Consider the following 22,581-nt stretch of genomic DNA (forward strand, 5'->3'; position numbering starts at 1 on the left):
AGTAAAAGCTGCAACAGGAACAAACATCCATCCTGCGAATATGAAGTTGATATTCTCTTCAGGTCCTCTTAGGAGTAAACCTGCTCTATGGCGGTGCAGAGAGCTTGCCAGTGCCATCAGAACAACAACAAAATGCTCTACAGAGACACAGGTACAATGCTTCTAGCAAAGATTTTATTTTATTTTATTCAGTTGATCAAGGGCAAAAGCCTGTTACTTACTAAAACAAAAGAACAACAAATGTTGGGAACAATGTGGCTCTTCTATGACAGCACATACCACAGCTTCATAGGTTTGTTCCAAATAGCAGTGGATGAGTGGATTTCAAGCCACTCGTAGAATCCAGGGAGTCCTCAATGGAGAGGAAATTAACACTAGTTTCTCTGAAATTGCTGAACTATCAGCTATATATTGTGCAGCAATGTCAGCATCTAAGAACTGCCATCCTGCTTTTGCCCAACACCATCTTCTAACAGAATGTAGTACTATGTCTTTTATCTCAACAGACCTGGCAACATACAACACACCCTTTAAAGCCTAGAAACTAAATAATGTTATAAAATAGTGCAGGGCCAGGACCAGATGACATCCATAATCAAATTCTTTAACACCTTGGTGAAAGTAGCTGAAGCTCTGTTCTAAAAAAATTTTAACAAGGTTTGGTAAGACAACTAATATCCATTGCAACTGAGAGAACACGTCACAACATCTATACCAAAATGAGGACAACACCCAAGAACCAGAAATAGATAGACTGATTACACTAATAAGTAGTTAGGTAAACAGTAGAAAGGATGGTTAATGTGCAGCTTTAGATTCTGAAGATGTTGACCATTGATGGTCTCATATGACAGGAGTTTTCAATTGGGGAGGCCTTTGTGCCCCACAGAAATTTGATCACAGTAATTTTTGTTTTTTCACTAGGCATACAGTAAAACATAGCTACATCACATTTTATAGACTCTGAACAAGTAGAATTTTCGAAGAAGTTTATCTGTCTTCATACAGAATTTTTTTCTCTCTTAGACTATATAGTACCAGGGTGAGCACAAACCTTAGTAACCAATGTGTACAGGAAAATGAAGTCTCACAGGGATCAGTTTTAAGTGTTGCACTTTCTCCAAGTGTAATAAATGGCATTGTACACAGTGGGACAGTATCACACCACCATTATATGTTGATGATCTTTGTTTACGCTATGGTTATGTGTTGTTACATACAGTAGAATGCCAATAACAGACTGCAATAAAGAAGACACAAAAGTGGGTGCAGTCCATGGATATCATTTCTCACCACTAAATTACACATTGTGCACTATGATAGAATACAGTCTGCCCATCCTCAGCCAGAACTATACTTCGAAACCCAACTGCTGTAATTAGTCGACCACTACAATTTTCTAGCACTTCTTTCTGGTCATAAAATTACTGTTACCACAAACATGACAACTCCAGACTTGTTGCATGATGAAACTCAACACTCTGTTTCTCAGTAACAGTTCCTGGAGTGCAAATCGAACTGTAGTGCCAGTGTCGTCGTAACTGCCGTCTGCTTCACGTCTGCTGTGCAGCGAGCTATCTTAATTTAAGTATTAACTGTATTTTTCTTACTTGCCACTTCTTCCGTGTGTTTTTGCTTTTAGGAAGCTTTAATTGTCGAGTGCTAGTAATAGTGTTCCATAGATTTCGTGTTTGTTTTGAATACAGTCAGAGCGTCCTTTTAGTCAACCATAGTGCCAGTAGTGCTAGTGTTTGTTTTCAGTACAGTCCAGAGACAGGCAGTGCTATTTTCGTTGTTTTCTACAAGAAGTGGCTAGCAGTCACAGTTTAGTCAACAATCAGCCAGCCGCCTTTAGTGAATTAGTCTAGTTAAAAGTTGATTAACTCTCTACAGTAAATTGATTTCTTAGGATGGATAGGATGTGTGACTGCTGTGTACGGATGCAGGAGTAGCTGGCCACTGTTCGCGAACAGCTGAGCGTGTCGATGGCCACGGTCAGCCGTCTTCAGGCTGCTGCCTCGGAGTGTAGCGACAGTGGGGAGCCTGGTGCATCGTATGGTACACCCCAGGTTTTACAAGCTTCACCCACTGTCCCTGCTGTCGAGACATCTTTGCGGGCACCAGGCATGGTTGGGCCACCCTCTCCCCAAGGGGAGTGGCGGGTTCAGCGGCGTTCGCGGCGCACGAGGCGGAGGGTAAATGTGGAGGCTGGCCATGTGGCATCGCCCACTCTGCCTGTGAGCGGACATGTGGCTGCTCCTTCAGCAAGGTCCGAGCAGGCACACGGGGGGAGGGGTTTATTAGTTATCGGGAGCTCCAACGTTAGGCGGGTGATGGAGCCCCTTAGGGAAATAGCGGAAAGGGTGGGGAAGAAGGCCAGTGTTCACTCTGTCTCCTTGCCGGGGGGTCTCATCTGAGATGTGGAGGAGGCCCTGCCAGCGGCGATAGAGAGCACTGGGTGCACCCGACTGAAAATTGTTGCCCATGTCGGCACCAGTGACTCCTGCCATCTGGGTTCAGAGGTCATCCTCAGTTCGTACAGGCGGTTGGCGGAATTGGTGAAGGCGGAAAGCCTTGCTTGCAGGGTGGAATCAGAGCTAACAATTTGTAGTATCGTTCCCAGAACCGATCGCGGTCCTCTGGTTTGGAGCCGAGTGGAAGGCTTAAACCAGAGGCTCAGACGCTTCTGCGGAGATCTGGGGTGCAAATTTCTTGACCTCCGCTATCGGGTGGAGAAATGTAGGGTTCCCCTGAATAGGTCAGGTGTGCACTACACGCCGGAAGCGGCTACAAGGATAGCGGAGTACGTGTGGAGTGCGCATGGGGGTTTTTTAGGTTAGAGAATTCCCTCCCTAGGCCCGACAAGACGCCTCCTGAGACACGGCAAGGTTGGAGTAGGCAAAATGCAACAGGGAATAACAATATTAATGTGCTAATAGTAAACTGCAGGAGCATCTATAGAAATGTCCCAGAACTGCTCTGATTAATAAACGGTCACAACGCCCATATAGTACTAGGGACAGAAAGTTGGCTGAAACCAGACGTAAACAGTAATGAAATCCTAAACTCAGATTGGAGTGTATACCGCAGAGACAGGCTGGACAGTGAAGGGGGAGGCGTGTTTATAGCGATAAGAAGTGCAATAGTATCGAAGGAAATTGACGGAGATCCGAAATGTGAAATAATTTGGGTGGAGGTCACGGCTAAAGTAGGCTCAGACATGGTAATTGGATGTCTCTATAGGCCCCCTGGCTCAGCAGCTGTTGTGGCTAAGCACCTGAAGGATAATTTGGAAAATATTTCGAGTAGATTTCCCCACCATGTTATCGTTCTGGGTGGAGATTTTAATTTGCCGGATATAGACTGGGAGACTCAAACGTTCATAACGGGTGGCAGGGACAAAGAATCCAGTGAAATTTTTTTAAAGTGCTTTATCTGAAAACTACCTTGAGCAGTTAAACAGAGAACAGACTCGTGGCGATAACATATTAGACCTTCTGGTGACAAACAGACCTGAACTATTTGAAACAGTTAACGCAGAACAGGGAATCGGTGATCATAAAGCGGTTACGGCATCGATGATTTCCACCGTAAATAGAAATATTAAAAAAGGTAGGAAGATTTTTCTGTTTAGCAAAAGTGACAAAAAGCAGATTACAGAGTACCTGACAGCTCAACACAAAAGTTTTGTCTCAATTACAGATAGTGCTGAGGATCAGTGGACAAAGTTCAAAACCATCGTACAATATGCGTTAGATGAGTATGTGCCAAGCAAGATCGTAAGAGATAGAAAAGAGCCACCTTGGTACAACAACAGAGTTAGAAAAGTGCTGTGGAAGCAAAGGGAACTCCACAGCAAACATAAAAATAGCCAAAGCCTTGCAGACAAACAAAAATTACGCGAAGCGAAATGTAGTGTGAGGAGGGCTATGCGAGAGGCGTTCAATGAATTCGAAAGTAAAGTTCTATGTACTGACTTGGCAGAAAATCCTAAGAAATTTTGGTCTTATGTCAAAGCAGTAGGTGGATCAAAACAAAATGTCCAGACGCTCTGTGACCAAAATGGTACTGAAACAGAGGATGACAGACTAAAGGCCGAAATACTAAATGTCTTTTTCCAAAGCTGTTTCACAGAGGAAGACTGCACTGTAGTTCCTTCTCTAGATTGTCGCACAGATGGCAAAATGGTAGATATTGAAATAGACGACAGAGGGATAGAGAAACAATTAAAATCACTCAAAAGAGGAAAGGCCGTGGGACCTGATGGGATACCAGTTCGATTTTACACAGAGTACGCGAAGGAACTTGCCTCCTTCTTGCAGCGGTGTAACGTAGGTCTCTAGAAGAGCGTAGCGTTTCAAAGGATTAGAAAAGGGCACAGGTCATCCCCGTTTTCAAGAAGGGACGTTGAACAGATGTGCAGAACTATAGACCTATGTCTCTAACGTCGATCAGTTGTAGAATTTTGGAAAACATATTATGTTAGAGTATAATGACTTTCCTGGAGGCTAGAAATCTACTCTGTAGGAATCAGCATGGGTTTCGAAAAAGACGGTCATGTGAAACCCAGCTCGCGCTATTCGTCCACGAGACTCACAGGGCCATAGACACGGGTTCACAGGTAGATGCCGTGTTTCTCGACTTCCGCAAGGCGTTCGATACAATTCCCCACAGTCGTTTAATGAACAAAGTAAGAGCATATGGACTATCAGGCCAATTGTGTGATTGGATTGAAGAGTTCCTAGATAACAGAACGCAGCATGTCATTCTCAATGGAGAGAAGTCATCCGAAGTAAGAGTGATTTCAGGTGTGCCGCAGGGGAGTGTCATAGGACCGTTGCTATTCACAATATACATAAACGACCTTGTGGATGACATCGGAAGTTCACTGAGGCTTTTTGCAGATGATGCTGTGGTGTATCGAGAGGTTGTAACAATGGAAAATTGTACTCAAATGCAGGAGGATCTGCAGCGAATTGACGCATGGTGCAGGGAATGGCAATTGAATCTCAGTGTAGACAAGTGTAATGTGCTGCGTATACATAGAAAGAAAGATCCTTTATCATTTAGCTACATAATAGCAGGTCAGCAACTGGAAGCAGTTAATCCCATAAATTATCTGCGAGTACGCATTAGGAGTGATTTAAAATGGAATGATCATATAAAGTTGATCGTCGGTAAAGCAGATGCCAGACAGAGATTCATTGGAAGAATCCTAAGGAAATGCAATCCGAAAACAAAGGAAGTAGGTTACAGTACGTTTGTTCGCCCACTGGTTGAATACTGCTCAGCAGTGTGGGATCCGTACCAGACAGGGTTGATCGAAGAGATAGAGAAGATCCAATGGAGAGCAGCGCGCTTCGCTACAGGATCATTTAGTAATCGCGCAAGCGTTACGGAGATGATAGATAAACTCCAGTGGAAGACTCTGCAGGAGAGACGTTCAGTAGCTCGGAACGGGCTTTTGTTGAAATTTCGAGAACATACCTTCAGCGAAGAGTCAAGCAGTATATTGCTCCCTCCTACGTATATCTCGCAAAGAGACCATGAGGATAAATTCAGAGAGATTAGAGCTCACACAGAAGCATACCGACAATTCTTCTTTCCACGAACAATATGAGACTGGAATAGAAGGGAGAACCGATAGAGGTACTCAGGGTACCCTCCGCCACACACAGTCAGGTGGCTTGCGGAGTATGGATGTAGATGTAGATGTTATGTTAACATTTTATAAAATGCTCATTTTATCCTGTTTGGGCTTGGGATGCATTGTTTATGTGGCAGCAGCACTGTGTGTCCTAGAAATGTTAGATCCTGTCAACCACAGGGGAGTCATTTGCAACTGTAGCTTTTTGAATGAGCCCAGTCAGTAGCATTCTTGGACAACAGGAATACTACCACTGAAAATATGACACTAACAAAATGTATTTAACTATGCAATCACGATTAATCAAATGTCAAATCATTACTGTCATCGTATTTTATTCCACAATTCAGCAACCCACTTACTCATGAACCTCATTGTGGGACAGCCAACAGCATTAAGACTGGAAGATCTCTGGTGAGAACTTCCTCTGATTACCTGAATGCAGTACTGGCACTTGCAAATGCCTTCATGGTATATTCCCCAACAAGCAGTAAAGACGAACACCAAAGACCTCATTGTAATGCACAATTTTTATAGCAGAGAATTTTATTCAGTCATCTAAGGATACCCACATTTTAATCTTCTTTACCTAGGCAGTTTCAAATATATTGAAAATGTTGTCTGTGCACAAGTACACAAACTGAATTGTAAATGACACTTTGTACCATAAGTATGCAGTATTTATACTGCAGAATTAATAGCTATCAATAGAGTGCTACGAAACATGATGATTTTGTCAACTTAATTTCATTACATGCAGCTACTCCTTGAATGCTTTGAAACAATAGAAAAGTGCTATCCAAAACATCCATTGTCCCTGCCATCCATGACCAACTGTACGATCTCCGCAATACCGGGATATCCATCATTTTTCTCTGGACATGGAGTCCTGTCAGCATTCCAAGTAATGAGATGGGTAGCAAACTAGCCAAAGAAGCAATGAAGGTGGACACACATTTCACATTGCATCCTGAAGAAATGGAATGACAAGTGACAAGCTCTTCCACATTCCAATAAATTACGGACCATCAAATGCACCAACAAGGTCTTACAGACTTCGCTGTGTCAAGGAGGGAAGGTGTTGCCTCACACTGTCTCAGAATCAGACATACCAAAATAAGCCATGAGTTTATACTAATACAGGAAGATCCTAATCTGAGGAGAAAAAAAATGAACAATTTACCACACCCTTGAATAATATAAGACTACTACAGACTCGCAACATCAAATGGAATTAGGACAAAACCAAACCATAAAACACAAAGCAGAGAGCAGTGCAACAGCCCCAGATATTAAAATACTGTGATGCAGTTACTGTTGGTGCAGAATAGCTCATTCTAGTATCTTCTTGCCGCTCAGGGAGTAATGACATGTACCACAATCAGTTGTGATATGCATCCCAAAGCCAGGGTACAGTCATTGTAACATACAGAACTGAACTTGAACGGCCAAAATTTGGATTCAGATTAACTGCAAGTGAAGATGGAAAAATGTACAATCGGCTTTAGTAGGAGCAAGTTGACTTTTTAGTTTTGTTAGCAGAATACTGGCCAGACACAGTGCAAATATAAATGAGACCAACTACAGAATAGACATGCTACATATTTTTGAGTGCTTTTGTAGAGTTCGAATTTCTTTCATTTTCCCCTATAACCTAGTAAGCAAATGCACCAATGTCTTGTTGCTAGATTTGTACCAGGTGGCTGTAGTTGTTATGAATGTTTTATGTAAATCCTCAGAAATCGTACATGAACTTCTTGAAGTGGTATTAGGAACATCTCGAGAAGCAATAATCAGTTTGAGATCAGTTTCTCTACTGGAATGCTGTAGATAGAAGAAACTGCTGTTCCCTTTCATATTCCAGCAGTCATTCAGTAAAATTTGTAACTAAAGTACATAGATGTTATATACTGCCAGTAAACTTCCTCTCCATTTTTCCTGTCTGCTTAGTGTGGTATGATTTTTTAGTATAAGAAACCCCCAACGCATTGTTTTTGTGCAGTAATTCTGTGTAAGACTTTTTGTTGTAACAGTTACCTCCAAGGAATTTTATTGGACCACTCCGTCCTACAATTCATACCTTATATACGAGAATGTAAATGGGAACTGTGCATGAAAGCCAAGTCAGTAGGTACTTATTTTAAGAAAAATTTAATTTTAATTTGTTTTAATGGCATCTGAAAAAAAAGTGATGTTTATTAAAAGGGGTGTTCAATAAGTAAAGCAACACTACACTTGTTTCCTCAGAAAGTTTGTGTGTGTGTGTGTGTGGGGGGGGGGGGGGGGGTGATTCCAATACAGTATATTATTTCCCTCTTTTTTGGCTATAAAATATATTATTTCCCTCTTTTTTGGCTACAAAATCCTATTGTTGTTGTTGTGGTCTTCGGTCCTGAGACTGGTTTGATGCAGCTCTCCATGCTACTCTATCCTGTGCAAGCTTCTTCATCTCCCAGTACCTACTGCAACCTACATCCTTCTGAATCTGCTTAGTGTATTCATCTCTTGGTCTCCCCCTACGATTTTTACTCTCCACGCTGCCCTCCAATATTAAATTGGTGATCCCTTGATGCCTCAGAACATTTCCTACCAACCGATCCCTTCTTCTGGTCAAGTTGTGCCACAAACTTCTCTTCTCCCCAATCCTATTCAATACTTCCTCATTAGTTATGTGATCTACCCATCTAATCTTCAGCATTCTTCTGTAGCACCACATTTCGAAAGCTTCTATTCTTTTCTTGTCCGAACTATTTACCGTCCATGTTTCACTTCCATACATGGCTACACTCCATTCAAATACTTTCAGAAATGACTTCCTGACACTTAAATCTATACTCAATGTTAACAAATTTCTCTTCTTCAGAAACGCTTTCCTTGCCATTGCCAGTCTACATTTTATATCCTCTCTACTTCGACCATCATCAGTTATTTTGCTCCCCAAATAGCAAAACTCCTTTACTACTTTGTCTCATTTCCTAATCTAATTCCCTCAGCATCACCCGACTTAATTCGACTACATTCCATTATCCTCGTTTTGCTTTTGTTGATGTTCATCTTATATCCTCCTTTCAAGACACTGTCCATTCCGTTCAACTGCTCTTCCAGGTTCTTTGCTGTCTCTGACAGAATTACAATGTCATCGGCAAACCTCAAGGTTTTTATTTCTTCTCCATGGATTTTAATACCTACTCCGAATTTTTCTTTTGTTTCCTTTACTGCTTGCTCAATATACAGATTGAATAACATTGGGGAGAGGCTACAACCCTGTCTTATTTCCTTCCCAACCACTGCTTCCCTTTCATGTCCCTCGACTCTTATAACTGCCATCTGGTTTCTGTACAAATTGTAAATAGCCTTTCGCTCCCTGTATTTTATCCCTGCCACCTTTAGAATTTGAAAGAGAGTGTTCCAGTCAACATTGTCAAAAGCTTTCTCTAAGTCTACAAATGCTAGAAACGTAGGTTTGCCTTTCCTTAATCTTTCTTCTAAGATAAGTCGTAAGGTCAGTATTGCCTCACGTGTTCCAGTATTTCTACGGAATCCAAACTGATCTTCCCCGAGGTCGGCTTCTACTAGTTTTTCCATTCGTCTGTAAAGAATTCGTGTTAGTATTTTGCAGCTGTGGCTTATTAAATTGATTGTTCGGTAATTTTCACATCTGTCAACACCTGCTTTCTTTGGGATTGGAATTATTATATTCTTCTTGAAGTCTGAAGGTATTTCGCCTGTTTCATACATCTTGCTCACCAGATGGTCCCAAGGCCGTCAGTAGTTCCACTGGAATGTTGTCTACTCCGGGGGCCTTGTATCGACTCAGGTCTTTCAGTGCTCTGTCAAACTCTTCACGCAGTATCGTATCTCCCATTTCATCTTCATCTACATCCTCTTCCATTTCCATAATATTGTCCTCAAGTACATCGCCTTTGTATAGACCCTCTATATACTCCTTCCACCTTTCAGCTTTCCCTTCCTTGCTTAGAACTGGGTTTCCATCTGAGCTCTTGATGTTCATACAAGTGGTTCTCTTATCTCCAAAGGTCTCTTTAATTTTCCTGTAGGCAGTATCTATCTTACCCCTCGTGAAATACGCCTCTACATCCTTACATTTGTCCTCTAACCATCCCTGCTTAGCCATTTTGCACTTCCTGTCGATCTCATTTTTGAGACGTTTGTATTCCTTTTTGCCTGCTTCATTAACTGCATTTTTATACTTTCATCAATTAAATTCAATATTTCTTCTGTTACCCAAGGATTTCTAAGAGCCCTGATCTTTTTACCTACTTGATCCTCTGCTGCCTTCACTACTTCATCCCTCAAAGCTACCCATTCTTCTTCTACTGTATTTCTTTCCCCCATTCCTGTGAATTGTTCCCTTATGCTCTCCCTAAAACTCTGTACAACCTCTGGTTCTTTCAGTTTATCCAGGTCCCATCTCCTTAAAATCCCACCTTTTTGCAGTTTCTTCAGTTTTAATCTACAGGTCATAACCAATAGATTGTGGTCAGAGTCCACATCTGCCCCTGGAAATGTCTTACAATTTAAAACCTCGTTCCTAAATCTCTGTCTTACCATTATATAATCTATCTGATAACCTTTTAGTATCTCCAGGGTTCTTCCATGTGTACAACCTTCTATCATGATTCTTAAACCAAGTATTAGCTATAATTAAGTTGTGCTCTGTGCAAAATTCTACCAGGCGGCTTCCTCTTTCATTTCTTAGCCCCAATCCATATTCACCTACTACGTCTCCTTCTCTCCCTTTTCCTACACTCGAATTCCAGTCACCCATGACTATTAAATTTTCGTCTCCCTTCACTATCTGAATAATTTCTTTTATTTCATCATACATTTCTTCAATTTCTTCGTCATCTGCAGAGCTAGTTGGCATATAAACTTGTACTACTGTAGTAGGCGTGGGCTTCGTGTCTATCTTGGCCACAATAATGCGTTCACTATGCTGTTTGTAGTAGCTTACCCGCATTCCTATTCTCCTATTCATTATTAAACCTACTCCTGCATTACCCCTATTTGACTTTGTGTTTATAACCCTGTAGTCACCTGACCAGAAGTCTTGTTCCTCCTGCCACCGAACTTCACTAATTCCCACTATATCTAACTTTAACCTATCCATTTCCCTTTTTAAATTTTCTAACCTACCTGCCCGATTAAGGGATCTGACATTCCACGCTCCGATCCGTAGGACGCCAGTTTTCTTTCTCCTGATAACGACATCCTCTTGAATAGCCCCCGCCCGGAGATCCGAATGGGGGACTATTTTACCTCCGGAATATTTTACCCAAGAGGACGCCATCATCATTTAATCATACAGTAAAGCTGCATGCCCTCGGGAAAAATTACGGCCGTAGTTTCCCCTTGCTTTCAGCCGTTCGCAGTACCAGCACAGCAATGCCATTTTGGTTATTGTTACAAGGCCAGATCAGTCAATCATCCAGACTGTTGCCCTTGCAACTACTGAAAAGGCTGCTGCCCCTCTTCAGGAACCACACGTTTGTCTGGCCTCTCAACAGATACCTTTCCGTTGTGGTTGTACCTACGGTACAGCCATCTGTATCGCTGAGGCACGCAAGCCTCCCCACCAACGGCAAGGTCCATGGTTCATGTTCAACATAATTTCCATTCAATGCAGTGGCCTTAAACCACCTTACTGGGAGGGCCTGTATGTCCGCATGGTACCACTCTACTGGGCGATGTCGTAGTCAACATGTTGCTGCATCAGTAATCTCCCCAACATCCGAATACTGCTTTCCATGGAGTGCATCCTTAATTGGGTCAAACATGTGGAAGTCAGAAGGTGTGAGATCCAAGCAGTAGGGTGGACTAGGAAGAACAGCCCAATGAAGTTTTGTGAGCTCTCCCAGATGTGCAGACTTGTGTGATGCCTTGTGTTATCATGGAGAAGTAGTTTCTTTACATTTTTTGTTGTGATGAACATGCAGAAGTCAGTTCTTCAGTTTCCTCAGGTTAGCACAATACACTTCAGAGCTGAGTGTTGCACCATGATGGAGGATATCAAACAGAATAACCTTTTTAGAGTCCCAAAAGATTATTGCTGTAACCTTACCAGCTGAGGGTATGGTTCTGAGCTTCTTCTTTGGAGGAGAGTCTGTGTGGTGGCTCTCCATGGATTGTTGATTTGTTTCCGGTCTGAAGTTCAAAAATGGTTCAAATAGCTCTGAGCATTATGGGACTTAACATCTCAGTTCATCAGCCCCCTAGAACTTAGAAGTACTTAAACCTAACTAACCTAAGGACATCACACACATCCATGTCTGAGGCAGGATTCCAACCTGCGACTGTAGCGGTTGCGCGGTTCCAGACTGAAGCACCTAGAACCGCTCGGCCATCAGCGACCAGCTGGCCGGTCTGAAGTGATGAACCCATGTTCCATTGCGTGTGATTATGTTTGGCGAAAAATTGTCATGATCAGCCTTGTAATGTGCAAGCAGTTCTGCACAGAGTCATTGTTCTTTGTCTTCTGTTAGGCAGTGAGGAACCCAGTGTGCATTCACCTTTGAGTATCCCAACTGATGGGCGAATGTGTCAGCACAACCAACAGAAACGTTCAATTGTGCAGTGGGGTTTTTGATTGTGATCCATCTATCACCTCAAATGAGTGTGTCCTCATATTTCAAGATTGCAGGAGTCACAGCTGAGTGTGATCGGCCGGCACACTGGAAATCGGACAGGTTTGTGTGACCTTGTTGCAGTGATGACAATCTCCTCACCCAACAACTCCTCATGCTTTTGTTCACTGCCAGTTCTTCATAGACACTCTGCAGGTGCCTACAAATATCTGCTATGCTTTGTTTTTCCACCAAAAGATGCTCAATGACAGCTCTCTGTTTGGAGCGCACCTCTGTTACAGATGCCATTTTGAAGACTACTTACAGTACTATCTAGTATTGCAACTTCATGAAACTATAGGGGATCGAGCAGGAATATTCCACGATTTCCCACAACAAATTCCATTTTCTTTTTCTCACCCCCACCCCCAATGAAAATTCGTTTAGGCGGGGGGGGGGGGGGGGGGAATTTTACATTACTTACAGAACCTCCTGTAGTTCCCAGATACACCTGGTGAGAGTTGTAAAATTTATTTTTCATTAATTTCTTATGGTATTGATGACTAATCTTTCAGATTGCTGACCAGGAGAATGAGCAGAGACGTAGGCTTGAGCAGGCAGCACTGGAAGCTTTGAACAGACCACCAGAAGAGGTAGCTAAGCGCAATAAATTAAATCAGAAAAAGCAGCAGGTAGGTTGTTGCACTGTAGTTTGGATTTTATATTATTTTCAGCTTGTATTTTGTAAAACATTATTGAAATTTGTATAAAATGTAGAAATGGGGTAGTGCACTATTTGTCAAAAAGGCACCCCCCCCCCCCCCCTGCAAGGATAGAGGGTGTGGCACTTTCTGACAATCTTAGGTCAGATCCACATGCAGCTTATTATTGTCCACCATTGTCAAAATGGTCACTTTCACTCCCCCTCTCCCTTTCACCTGTTATCTTAATGTGTGGAGTGCATGCACTTTTAATTTAGTAAAACTGTAAGCGGCACCCAAATCAAAATGAGGCAGATGGGAAGAAAAGTAAGTGAACTGTTAATTATTTCAGAAGTAATCACTATAACTGTTAATAAATGAATTCCACTGAGACAAGACAGTCAATACCTTCACGGAAAAATGTTTGACTGCCCGCGAACCATGCCTGTACCCAGGTGTGCAAATTGATGGCGAAAAATGTCTTCCTTTAGGGCCTGGAAGAAGAGGCGCGCACCTTGGTATAATCGTGCAATTGTGATTCTGTAGGCAACTATGCACATTTTTTCATGAAGGCAACTGACTGTCATGTCTCTCAGTAGGATCAATGTATTAATAGGTATGGAAATTACTTTTGAAATAATGAACAGTTACTTAATTTTTTCCATCTGTCTTATTTTCATTTGATGCTCCCTTATATTATCCATCATCTGATTCACCAGTACCACATCTAGGATATGTTAGGTGGCAGCTGGGTAGCTTGCTAGTCCTTAACTTAAACTGTTAATTATTCTGATTGCAAAATAAAAAGTATTTTCAGCTACTAAAGCTACAAACTAATATAGTTCATATGATAAAAGGAGGTGTATTGGAACTCGTAACAGTGTTGTGGTGCAAGCTTTTGGGTGGACTGCCAACGAACTTCGGTGCTCATGTAAGACAGATGTTGTTTGTTATCAGATGAGTTGCCATAATTTGTATGTACCCTCTAACACATCTTGCTAGTGCATTGTCAGGCATATTACTTAAAGAGGAAATTAAAAGTGTAATCTCAACCACTTCGCATGTTGGTAGGCTCTCTCTTCACACAGGTCTTATTTCTTTATTGTCCATCCAATATTTCTGCCACTCTCACTATATGTGTACTTCTAACATTTCCAGATTTAATTCAAATAATTAAGCTTCACCATGTTTTTTAAAAACGTGTTTTGGAATAAGTTTATTGGTGAGGTTAAATTGAGATTAATATTCATTAGAACATTCAGCAAATGTCATTTTCTTCACATGCTCCTTTAAAAGACTACTCCAAAGAGATTTTCCAAACAATTTTATTGGCTTTAATGATGAAGCATCACAAATGTGAAAGTGCTGAATATGTTTTCCACCACAGAACATAATCATTGTGTGAGAGACAGTAATTTATTGGTGATGTGACTTTGGATGCAACATTTCTAAATTGGAGACCAAATTGAAACCTGATTCTACAGTAATCAACAAAATAATAATTTAAAAAAATAGATGATAGCAGCAAAGTGATCATTTTGACTGCACAAATGTTGAATTTAGCTAAATATTCACATTTAATCATCCTAATTGGCACGAGTTTTAGGAGTACAGCTACAGTCTTCTTTTTTTTTTAATTACCTGTCTCTGCTTGTTTTCATCATACCCACAAACTTTACCAGTTTTCAAATTGCAGATTAATATTAAAAATCTGTACTATCTGTTAACAGTGCAAGGATGCAAGCAAATATTCTTGTCTGGAAAATAAAATGTTAATGCAAAAACCGAAAACTTTCACTCTCAGCATAACAGAAAATTTTTGATAGAAGATAATGATGTAAAAGGCAGATATTACGGTGGCATGCTATGTGGTGGGCAAAGCTTCAAGAAAAGAGGTTACACATTAATTAGCTCTCAAATTTGATGAGGTCACAAAGCCTGCTAGGCATTAGAATAATTTTTCTGCATTATTTATATATTATTTGTATTAGTTTTTACCTTTTAAATGTTGTCCTAAGCATTGAAATTGGATGATGATAAAATAGGTGTGAATTAGGCTGAAACTAAACATTCAAATAACATAAACTATAACACCAAAATAATCAGTTTTTGACAATATAGTGTGATTGAATAGATAAAAAAATCTACTCACCAAGCAGCGGTAGGAGAACATACACATAAAAGGAGGTCGTACTTAAGCAAGCTTTCGGAGCCAGTGGCTGCTCCTTCCGGCAGGAGGGTTAAAGGGGAAGGAAGAGGAGTTTAGGAAAAGGGGTATATTTTGGAAGAGTTGCCCAGGATCGCAGGTCAGGGGAGACTTACTGGACGGGATGAGAAGGAAAGACTGATTGTTGGAGACAGCACCAGACAAGACTTTCAGGTTTTCGAATTGCGTCAGGTGCAGTCCACAACAATCAGTCATTCCTTCTCCTGTGACCCTTGGCTCTGGGTGACTTTCATGAACTCTACCCCTTTTCCTAAACCTCTTCAGTCCTTTTCCTTCACCTCTCTTCCTTCCCCTTCAATCCTTCTGCCGGAAGGAGCACTAGTGAGTAGATTCTTTTGTCTAGCCAATCACATTAAAATGACATAAACTACATCATCTTCATGAAGGTATGCTTTGCTTGTGAAATTCATAGTTCATATCTTTCAATTAAGTTAGGGAATGAGACACTAAAAGTAGAAGAAGATCAGTTTTACTATTCAGGGAGTAAAATGACTGAAGATGGTTAAATAAAATGACTGAAGATGGTTAAAGTAGAGAGGGTAATGCAGAGTGGCAATAATAAGAGAAGTGTTTCTGAAAAAAAGAGAACATTATAAATTTTCAACTTAGGAAGGCTTTTCAGAAAGAGTGTGTGTATGTGTGTGGAATGTACCTATGTTCAGGAGTGAAACATTCTGGTAAATAATACAGATGAGAAGAGTGAGACCTCGGTCTCTTGCAGTGGCAAGCATAATAAATTCTTGGTTTTCAAACTGCATCACTTTGAAGTGAATAAGAGACTGAGTTGCTATAGAAGAATGCCGAAGATTGGATGGGTTGTTTCGATATGTGATGACAGAGTGCTGAACCAAAATGAGGAGAGAAGAAATTTGTTGTACACCTTGACTAAAAGAAGGGATCTGTTGACAGGACACACTTGAGGCATCAAAGAATAATCAGTTTGGTAATGTAATGTGATGGATAAGGTGCAGAACAGACTAGCATCAAGACTGTATCAAACCAGGATTTGGACTGAAGATGGCCAAAGGCCATTCATTATTTCCTTCTGCATTTTAGTTATTAAAATGACTGTTGAGAAATTTACATGTTCCATCTCTTATTCTATGTGGAATAAGATACTGCCAACTTCTGAAAGAAATTCCTTGTGAACATTTGTAATAAAATGTTGATTACAGTATATTTCACTTAAATACATAAATTGCATTAATTATCGAGCAATTAATCTGTCACTGAAAAGGTTTCTAAAAGGCACAATGTCTTTGCTTGAAACTGCCAAACCAAGAGAGAGAGAGAGAGATTGGGAGAGAGAGAGAGAGAGAGAGAGAGAGAGAGAGAGAGAGAGAGAGAGAGAGAGAGAGAGATTTTTTTTGATAGAAGCACATGAACTGTTAACACTTAGAGAACTTCATTATCGGGGCTAAAAAAATAAGTATATGTAGAAATATGGACATAGTTCACGATGTGTGAAAACGGAAAGCATAGACTGATCTAATGAGATTTCATAAACCTGTATATGTGGCATGTGGTTTCAGCAAAAAGGAAATGGAACTGAAATGGGGAGTACAACTTAACCACTTGTCATTAAGTGGCAGTCAGTGACTGGATATGACACAAGGTCAAAATGATCTCATTCCTATAAATAGCAAAAAGTCAATTTTATAGAGGAAGAAAACAATAAATAATGCTAAATTATTATTGTAAGAGCAAAAGCATTATTGTAATTAATGTGTTAATATTATGTTGTTGAAAGGCAACAGGGACCAATGGACAGAGTGATGCAAATGCCAACCAGATGTACACAAGAAGTCTGTGATGATAAATGAATAGGAACACACCACAAACTTGTTTTCAAAGAAGGGGAAGATCAGTATATCTTGTTAATTGGAAGCAGCCAGCTGAAGTTTTGCTTAATTTGATATTAATGTGATTTTATTCCTGTGCAGCTAGTCAGATCATAAAAATAATAATTTTTCACGACTGTTTCATATTGGGTTTCTCAAATGTGGTGTATTCTTGTTGCGCAATTTATTGTGTCACAGATGCTCCTGATTGTGAACATCAAAGTAATTGTTACGATCGGCTCTCACTGGATGCCAAACTGTACAATTAAACTTGCTGACCGTTTCGCAGGCTTTTATCACAGTGGGTAACAAAAATAAGCAGGAACTTCACTACTGCATGCGTGCGCGTGTGCGTGTGCGCCTCACATAGCAGTGAGGTTATAGTTATGTCTGAGGGTTAGGTGCAAGGGAATATTTGCATATTACAAATGTAAAGTTCTCTGTGTTGGTAGTACATAACCAATGCAGAGGACTGCATTTGTCTAAGTAATAAAAAGAGAATGTTGAGATGTTTTTATGTTTCAATATTAAAATCCTTCAAACCATCAGGTTTGAGCTCTTAAATACACATGTAGCCATGAGTCTAAATGTAAACTCATTTTTAAAAGTTTCAACACTGTTGACAACTGTAATTGCGCACTAGTTTAGCTTGAAATGATTAATCTTATACGTAAGATCCTGAGACTGGTGCCATCTGTTAGTACTGCGAAAGCGAGCTCACTGCTGATTTCCCACCAATTCTTTCTTCATTTTATATGGCCGTCCAGTTGCTATCTGGAGCAGTTGAATCACTTAAGAGGATGCTTTTGTGTAGGTACTCGTCTCGTGTGTTTTCTCCATGCTCTTTTGTAGTGCACACTTCCTGCAGCTGTAATCTGTGTGTGTGGCTGTGGAGCTATAAGGAGCAAAGAATAAGACTGGTGATTCTCAAACACTGTGTTTGTTGTCACAAGGAGTGTGGGCTAATACTAACTGCTGTATGTATATATGCATTTATGTTACTAAAGCCCTTTCCAAAATTTGATACTAACATAGTGGTAGCGTAGTATGCATTGCTGTCACAGTCCTAGATAGTGGTCTAATATTCTTATGTGTAATAAGATTTCTTTGTCTCGTGTTTTAATTTTGTTGTTGTTGTTGTTGTGTTTTGTCTGATTTCTCCAGTCTACCTTTCTCTTGCAGAATAATGTGTCTGTTGGTAGCTAGGTTTGAGATAAATGACTTTTGCATTAGTGCTACTTAGTTGTTTTGTTTTTGCACTGCATTGCCTTTTTTCAGTAGACTGCTTTATACAGACAAGCAATAACTTCTTGCTTCAGTAAGACAATAAATGAAAAATTTTGGTTTTATGTGTGATTCATTTGCATGAGCATGTCAAGTTTTGTTAGTTGTGTTTCGATAAATGAAACTTGGGCCTGTGGGAAGATATCACTAATGGTGGAATCGTAGTTATTTGGGTACAATGCAGTAAATGTTAGCACTAATTGGCGTGAATTACCCTTTTTGTAAACACTTGAGGTCCCATACATAAGCAATGTTTTGAATTTTGCACTGCAGTTGCATTATGCCACGCTTGTATTGTGAAGTCAGTCATGGGAACAGGAAGTAAATGTCATGCACTGTACGTGATAGTAAAATACTTCAGAAGATCCCTAAATGCTTCCACATTGGGCCAAGTTTCATTTTCTCACAAATACATCCCACAGGAAACAACACTTGAACCTGGTGTGTCCTGACAGGAGGCTGTGATTAATGAGCTGAAGTGCAAGACGCGCTTGGTCCAAGAGAAGAAGTTACTGCAGCAGGATGAAGTGTACAATGGTGCCCTGGAAGACATTCTTTTGGGTCTAAAATCTGAACCGTACAGAAGGGCTGATGCTGTTCGACGAAGTCAGCGGAGGCGAATTGACAATAACCGGTTATCGAGGACAATGGAGGAACTAGAACTGTGATGTATAATGACTGACATGTGGTCTGAATGAAATTAATGACTACATTTATTTCTCTTTCTTTACATATTTACCCAATGTGAAGTGTACACTATTTCTCATCTCAAGAAATTCTTACAAGGCTTAGTAGTTAAAAAGCATTCCATTCTTTCTTAACTTTATGTAGAAAATATGTACAAAGGCCAGTATTAGGTGCTTGTAGGTCTTGTGAGTGCTTGGAGAAAAGTTTGACAGCATGTTTAGCAACAGCACCATTCCATTTATCACAGAAGTGATGCAAAGTAATCCAGTCCAGGCTGTTCCTATTGTCATTTTCTGTACCACCTTCTTTCATTTTTGTCATTTTCTTTATTTCAGAGAAACAGCTTGATAGTAAGTTACCAAAGTAATAGTGTCTTTAACTTAGTGAAAGTACTTTCTGTAGTGATACTTCTTACCATGAAAACAAAACAGTTTTGTTATATTGCTGAATTGTATCAAATACAAAGAGTGAGAAATAATGGAGGTTTTGAAAAGGACTCCACTATACTACCACCACCACCACTTCTATTAATAGCAGCAGCAAGTAACGCAAATTGTGCAACTGTTTGTGTTTCCAAAATAATTTTCTTGGAAATTGTTGATAAGCAGCACTGGTGTAAGTGGAAAGACCAACAAACACTGTCAGCTTACACTGACTAGTGGAAGTGGCAAACTAGGCAGTGTTCTGCAGTTGGAATATCATATACACACTTATTCTTTAATCCTTGTTCAGTTTTGGAAATTTGGCATGTTAATGCCATGAAGTGTAGTATTTATGATTTGGTCAGAACTACTGCAAAAAGTATGTTAAAATATGGCCTCAGTTATGGCCTATGTTATGGCCTATGGATTTCACAAGTAACAGCATTTTAATTATTTTAATTTTTCTTCCCAAAATAAAATTTTGATATCTCAAAAATGACTCTTCAGCATTTAGGGAGAAATAGTAAAATGAAAACACTCTTACAGTGAGACGATGCACAAGAATTAGAATAATTTTATTAAGATCTGTTTGAAGTAGTCTGACTTGCTTTTTGAAAGAAAAGATTTTTGTACCAACCCCTTCCCCTCCTTTTCAAAACTTTCAGTATAAATGGGAACACAAACCAAGAATAAATCAGTGGTGATCTTTGTATAGTAACAGATTATTTATATAAATATATAATTCTTACACTGTGATTTTTATAAATATAAACATTGTTAATATTGTGAATATATTTTGTAAATATTGTACAGGCACATGAAGGCGTTTGTATTTCAATGACGATTGCGTAATGTGATGTTTCTTTTTTCTTTTACCAAATACAAACAAATATGTATAATATTTATATAAAATTTGTATTGTATTTTATAAACAGTGTGTTTAAAAGCCTGGTTGAGTCTTATTTTTACAGCTTTTGTAAGTGAAAAAATAAATGGACTTTTTTAAGTTGTTAAAAATTTTAAACAATGTTCTATGTAATACAGTATTTTTGAAGACTGTTTTGTATTAAAGACTTTATACAATAAATTCTTTGGGTGTTCCTGTAATATATCAGAATATGAAGAGGAACATATTTGGTGTCATATTCATAGTACAGCCTCATAAAATATACTCAAGTGTAAGCTATTGGGCCATTTTCAAAACTGAGGTCCTTAAGTTACATAAGTTAATAAAAAGACAAGGTACAAAATGTTCATGCATAAGTGATTATGTTCCAAATCCACAGGTTGTATCATAATTAAAAGAAGTAAAAAACATTTCTATTGATAGGCCAATTCCAGTAGTTGCAATGTAATCTTTGTTTGCTTGTATTTAGAGATTTCTACCCAAGAAGCTTGCTCGTTTTGGCTGAAAATGCCTTATTCAGGTGCACCTATAAGTGTTGAGAATCGTGGATCTTATTTACATCTGACTTATGATCAGTAACATCACTTTTATAAATTACATTTCTACTTCCATGTAGGTGGTGTTGACGATGATATGGCATCGGGGGGCCACTGTGAGCTGTTGTCTAGTCTTATTTTTACAGCTTTTGTAAGTCATTTTAAGTTGCTAAACATTTTAAACAGTGTTTTATGTAATACATAAGACAAATGTAAAAATTGCATTTTGCATGACCCTCACTCTGAAAACACGAATTCAGTCAGGAAAAGCCAAAATCTCAGAATTTTCAAATTCGGGAGTGTACAAAATTTCTTTTGAAAACTGTAACAAATCCTACAGTGGAAAAATGGAAAGGAACAGCAACATTAGGATCAAAGAACATATGAAAGCATGTGAAAGCAATTGAACAACTTTGTACTTACATCTTAAAAATGAAAACCACAAAGCCAAACACATTGAAAACACTGCAGACTTCAGAAAAAAATGGTGTAAAATGTGGGAAATAATGTTTTAAGCTGTAAATGTCAAGTGTAGGATAACACCCCCCCCCCCCCCCCCTTCTATTTTCACACTTTATTTATGTGCACATATAGGCATCAAAGTACTCATGCCAGAGACTTGTTTATTATCTAGTAATGGTTTATTATTTAATAAAAACTGCTAATATAATGGGAACTGATAACTGGGAAGCAGAAACACTTGACTCAGTTTCATAAGTCATTATCGATGTTTCTGGAATGCCTGCGGCTGTCATTCATTATTTGAATAATAAAACACTGCATCAGTAACATATTTTTTCATACTTAGCACAAAGCATTTTGAGAATTTTTTCTTGATATCAAATGCAAATATTTACATAAGCATTTTGTGTGTTGTTCTGCATCTGTTGAACGGTAGTCGTATTTTTGAGGTTATCGGTACTGTGCTTCCTCAGTTACAGGTATGTAGAAAACTACACACATGCAAACTATCGCTCACATTGTTTTTGTGTAACAGAACAAAGAATACATACATAAATATCGCAGTTAACAACAAGAATAAATCCTTGAAACATATTTCGCTCAGCATGAGAATATATGTGATTTGTGCTGTGTTTAAACCAAAAACATTTGAGCAACGCAAACTGAATGAAGGTGTCAACTACCACTACAAGTGGCCAAAAGATGAAACACACTAAATATGATTCAAAAGAGGTATGACAATGATTACAACAATCACAAATCTGAAGATGCACTGTAGAAACAGTTTGGAAATGGTTGTGATTGGTAATGATTCCTTTATTTGTATGAACCTAGTTACTCCTATCAGCCACCAAGCAGAGTAGAGATTGGACGCAGCAGGAGATACGGCATGAATTGTTCTAACTTTTACACATTTACTGGTTTAAGTCCACTAAGTACAGCACCATGGTGTCACGGAACTTAACCACATAATGTTTGTAAACACTGTTTGGTGGCCATCACCATTTTATTTTATGTCAGTTTTTTCTCTCCATGAACATTCATTCATAAAGCATAAATTGCGGGAAAATTATAAGTACGTTGACGCAAAATCAGGTGTGATGTAACATTGTGGACATATGAAATTTGACGGGAGCAATAAAAAATGTTGTGAACAGTGGGGAAAAATGTTAATTCCAGGAACAGTAAAAGGGGGTTATACTGTATTTTGGAAGAATTGGACACACACACACACACACACACACACACACACGCACACACACGCGCGCACACGCGCGCACACA

At 39.5% G+C, this 22,581-nt stretch overlaps 1 protein-coding gene across 6 annotated transcripts in view; it reads left to right on the forward strand.

Annotated features, from left to right (window-relative positions):
• Window positions 1-20,851, forward strand: part of LOC126175747 (formin-like protein) — a 479,943-nt gene extending 459,092 nt beyond the window's left edge. For 3 of the 6 annotated variants that reach the window (XM_049922701.1, XM_049922704.1, XM_049922707.1), the window contains 2 exons: window positions 12,807-12,923; window positions 18,740-20,845. In XM_049922701.1, coding sequence (XP_049778658.1) covers window positions 12,807-12,923; window positions 18,740-18,952 — 330 coding nt within the window. In that variant the 3' untranslated portion in view covers window positions 18,953-20,845. Of the gene's footprint in view, window positions 1-12,806; window positions 12,924-18,739 lie in introns of all 6 variants that reach the window. The other 3 variants (XM_049922703.1, XM_049922702.1, XM_049922705.1) reach the window with 3 other exon arrangements.
• Window positions 20,852-22,581: the final 1,730 nt, after the last annotated feature.

Source organism: Schistocerca cancellata, chromosome 3 (assembly GCF_023864275.1).
Source record: "Schistocerca cancellata isolate TAMUIC-IGC-003103 chromosome 3, iqSchCanc2.1, whole genome shotgun sequence".
Classification (NCBI taxonomy): Eukaryota; Metazoa; Arthropoda; class Insecta; order Orthoptera; family Acrididae; genus Schistocerca; species Schistocerca cancellata.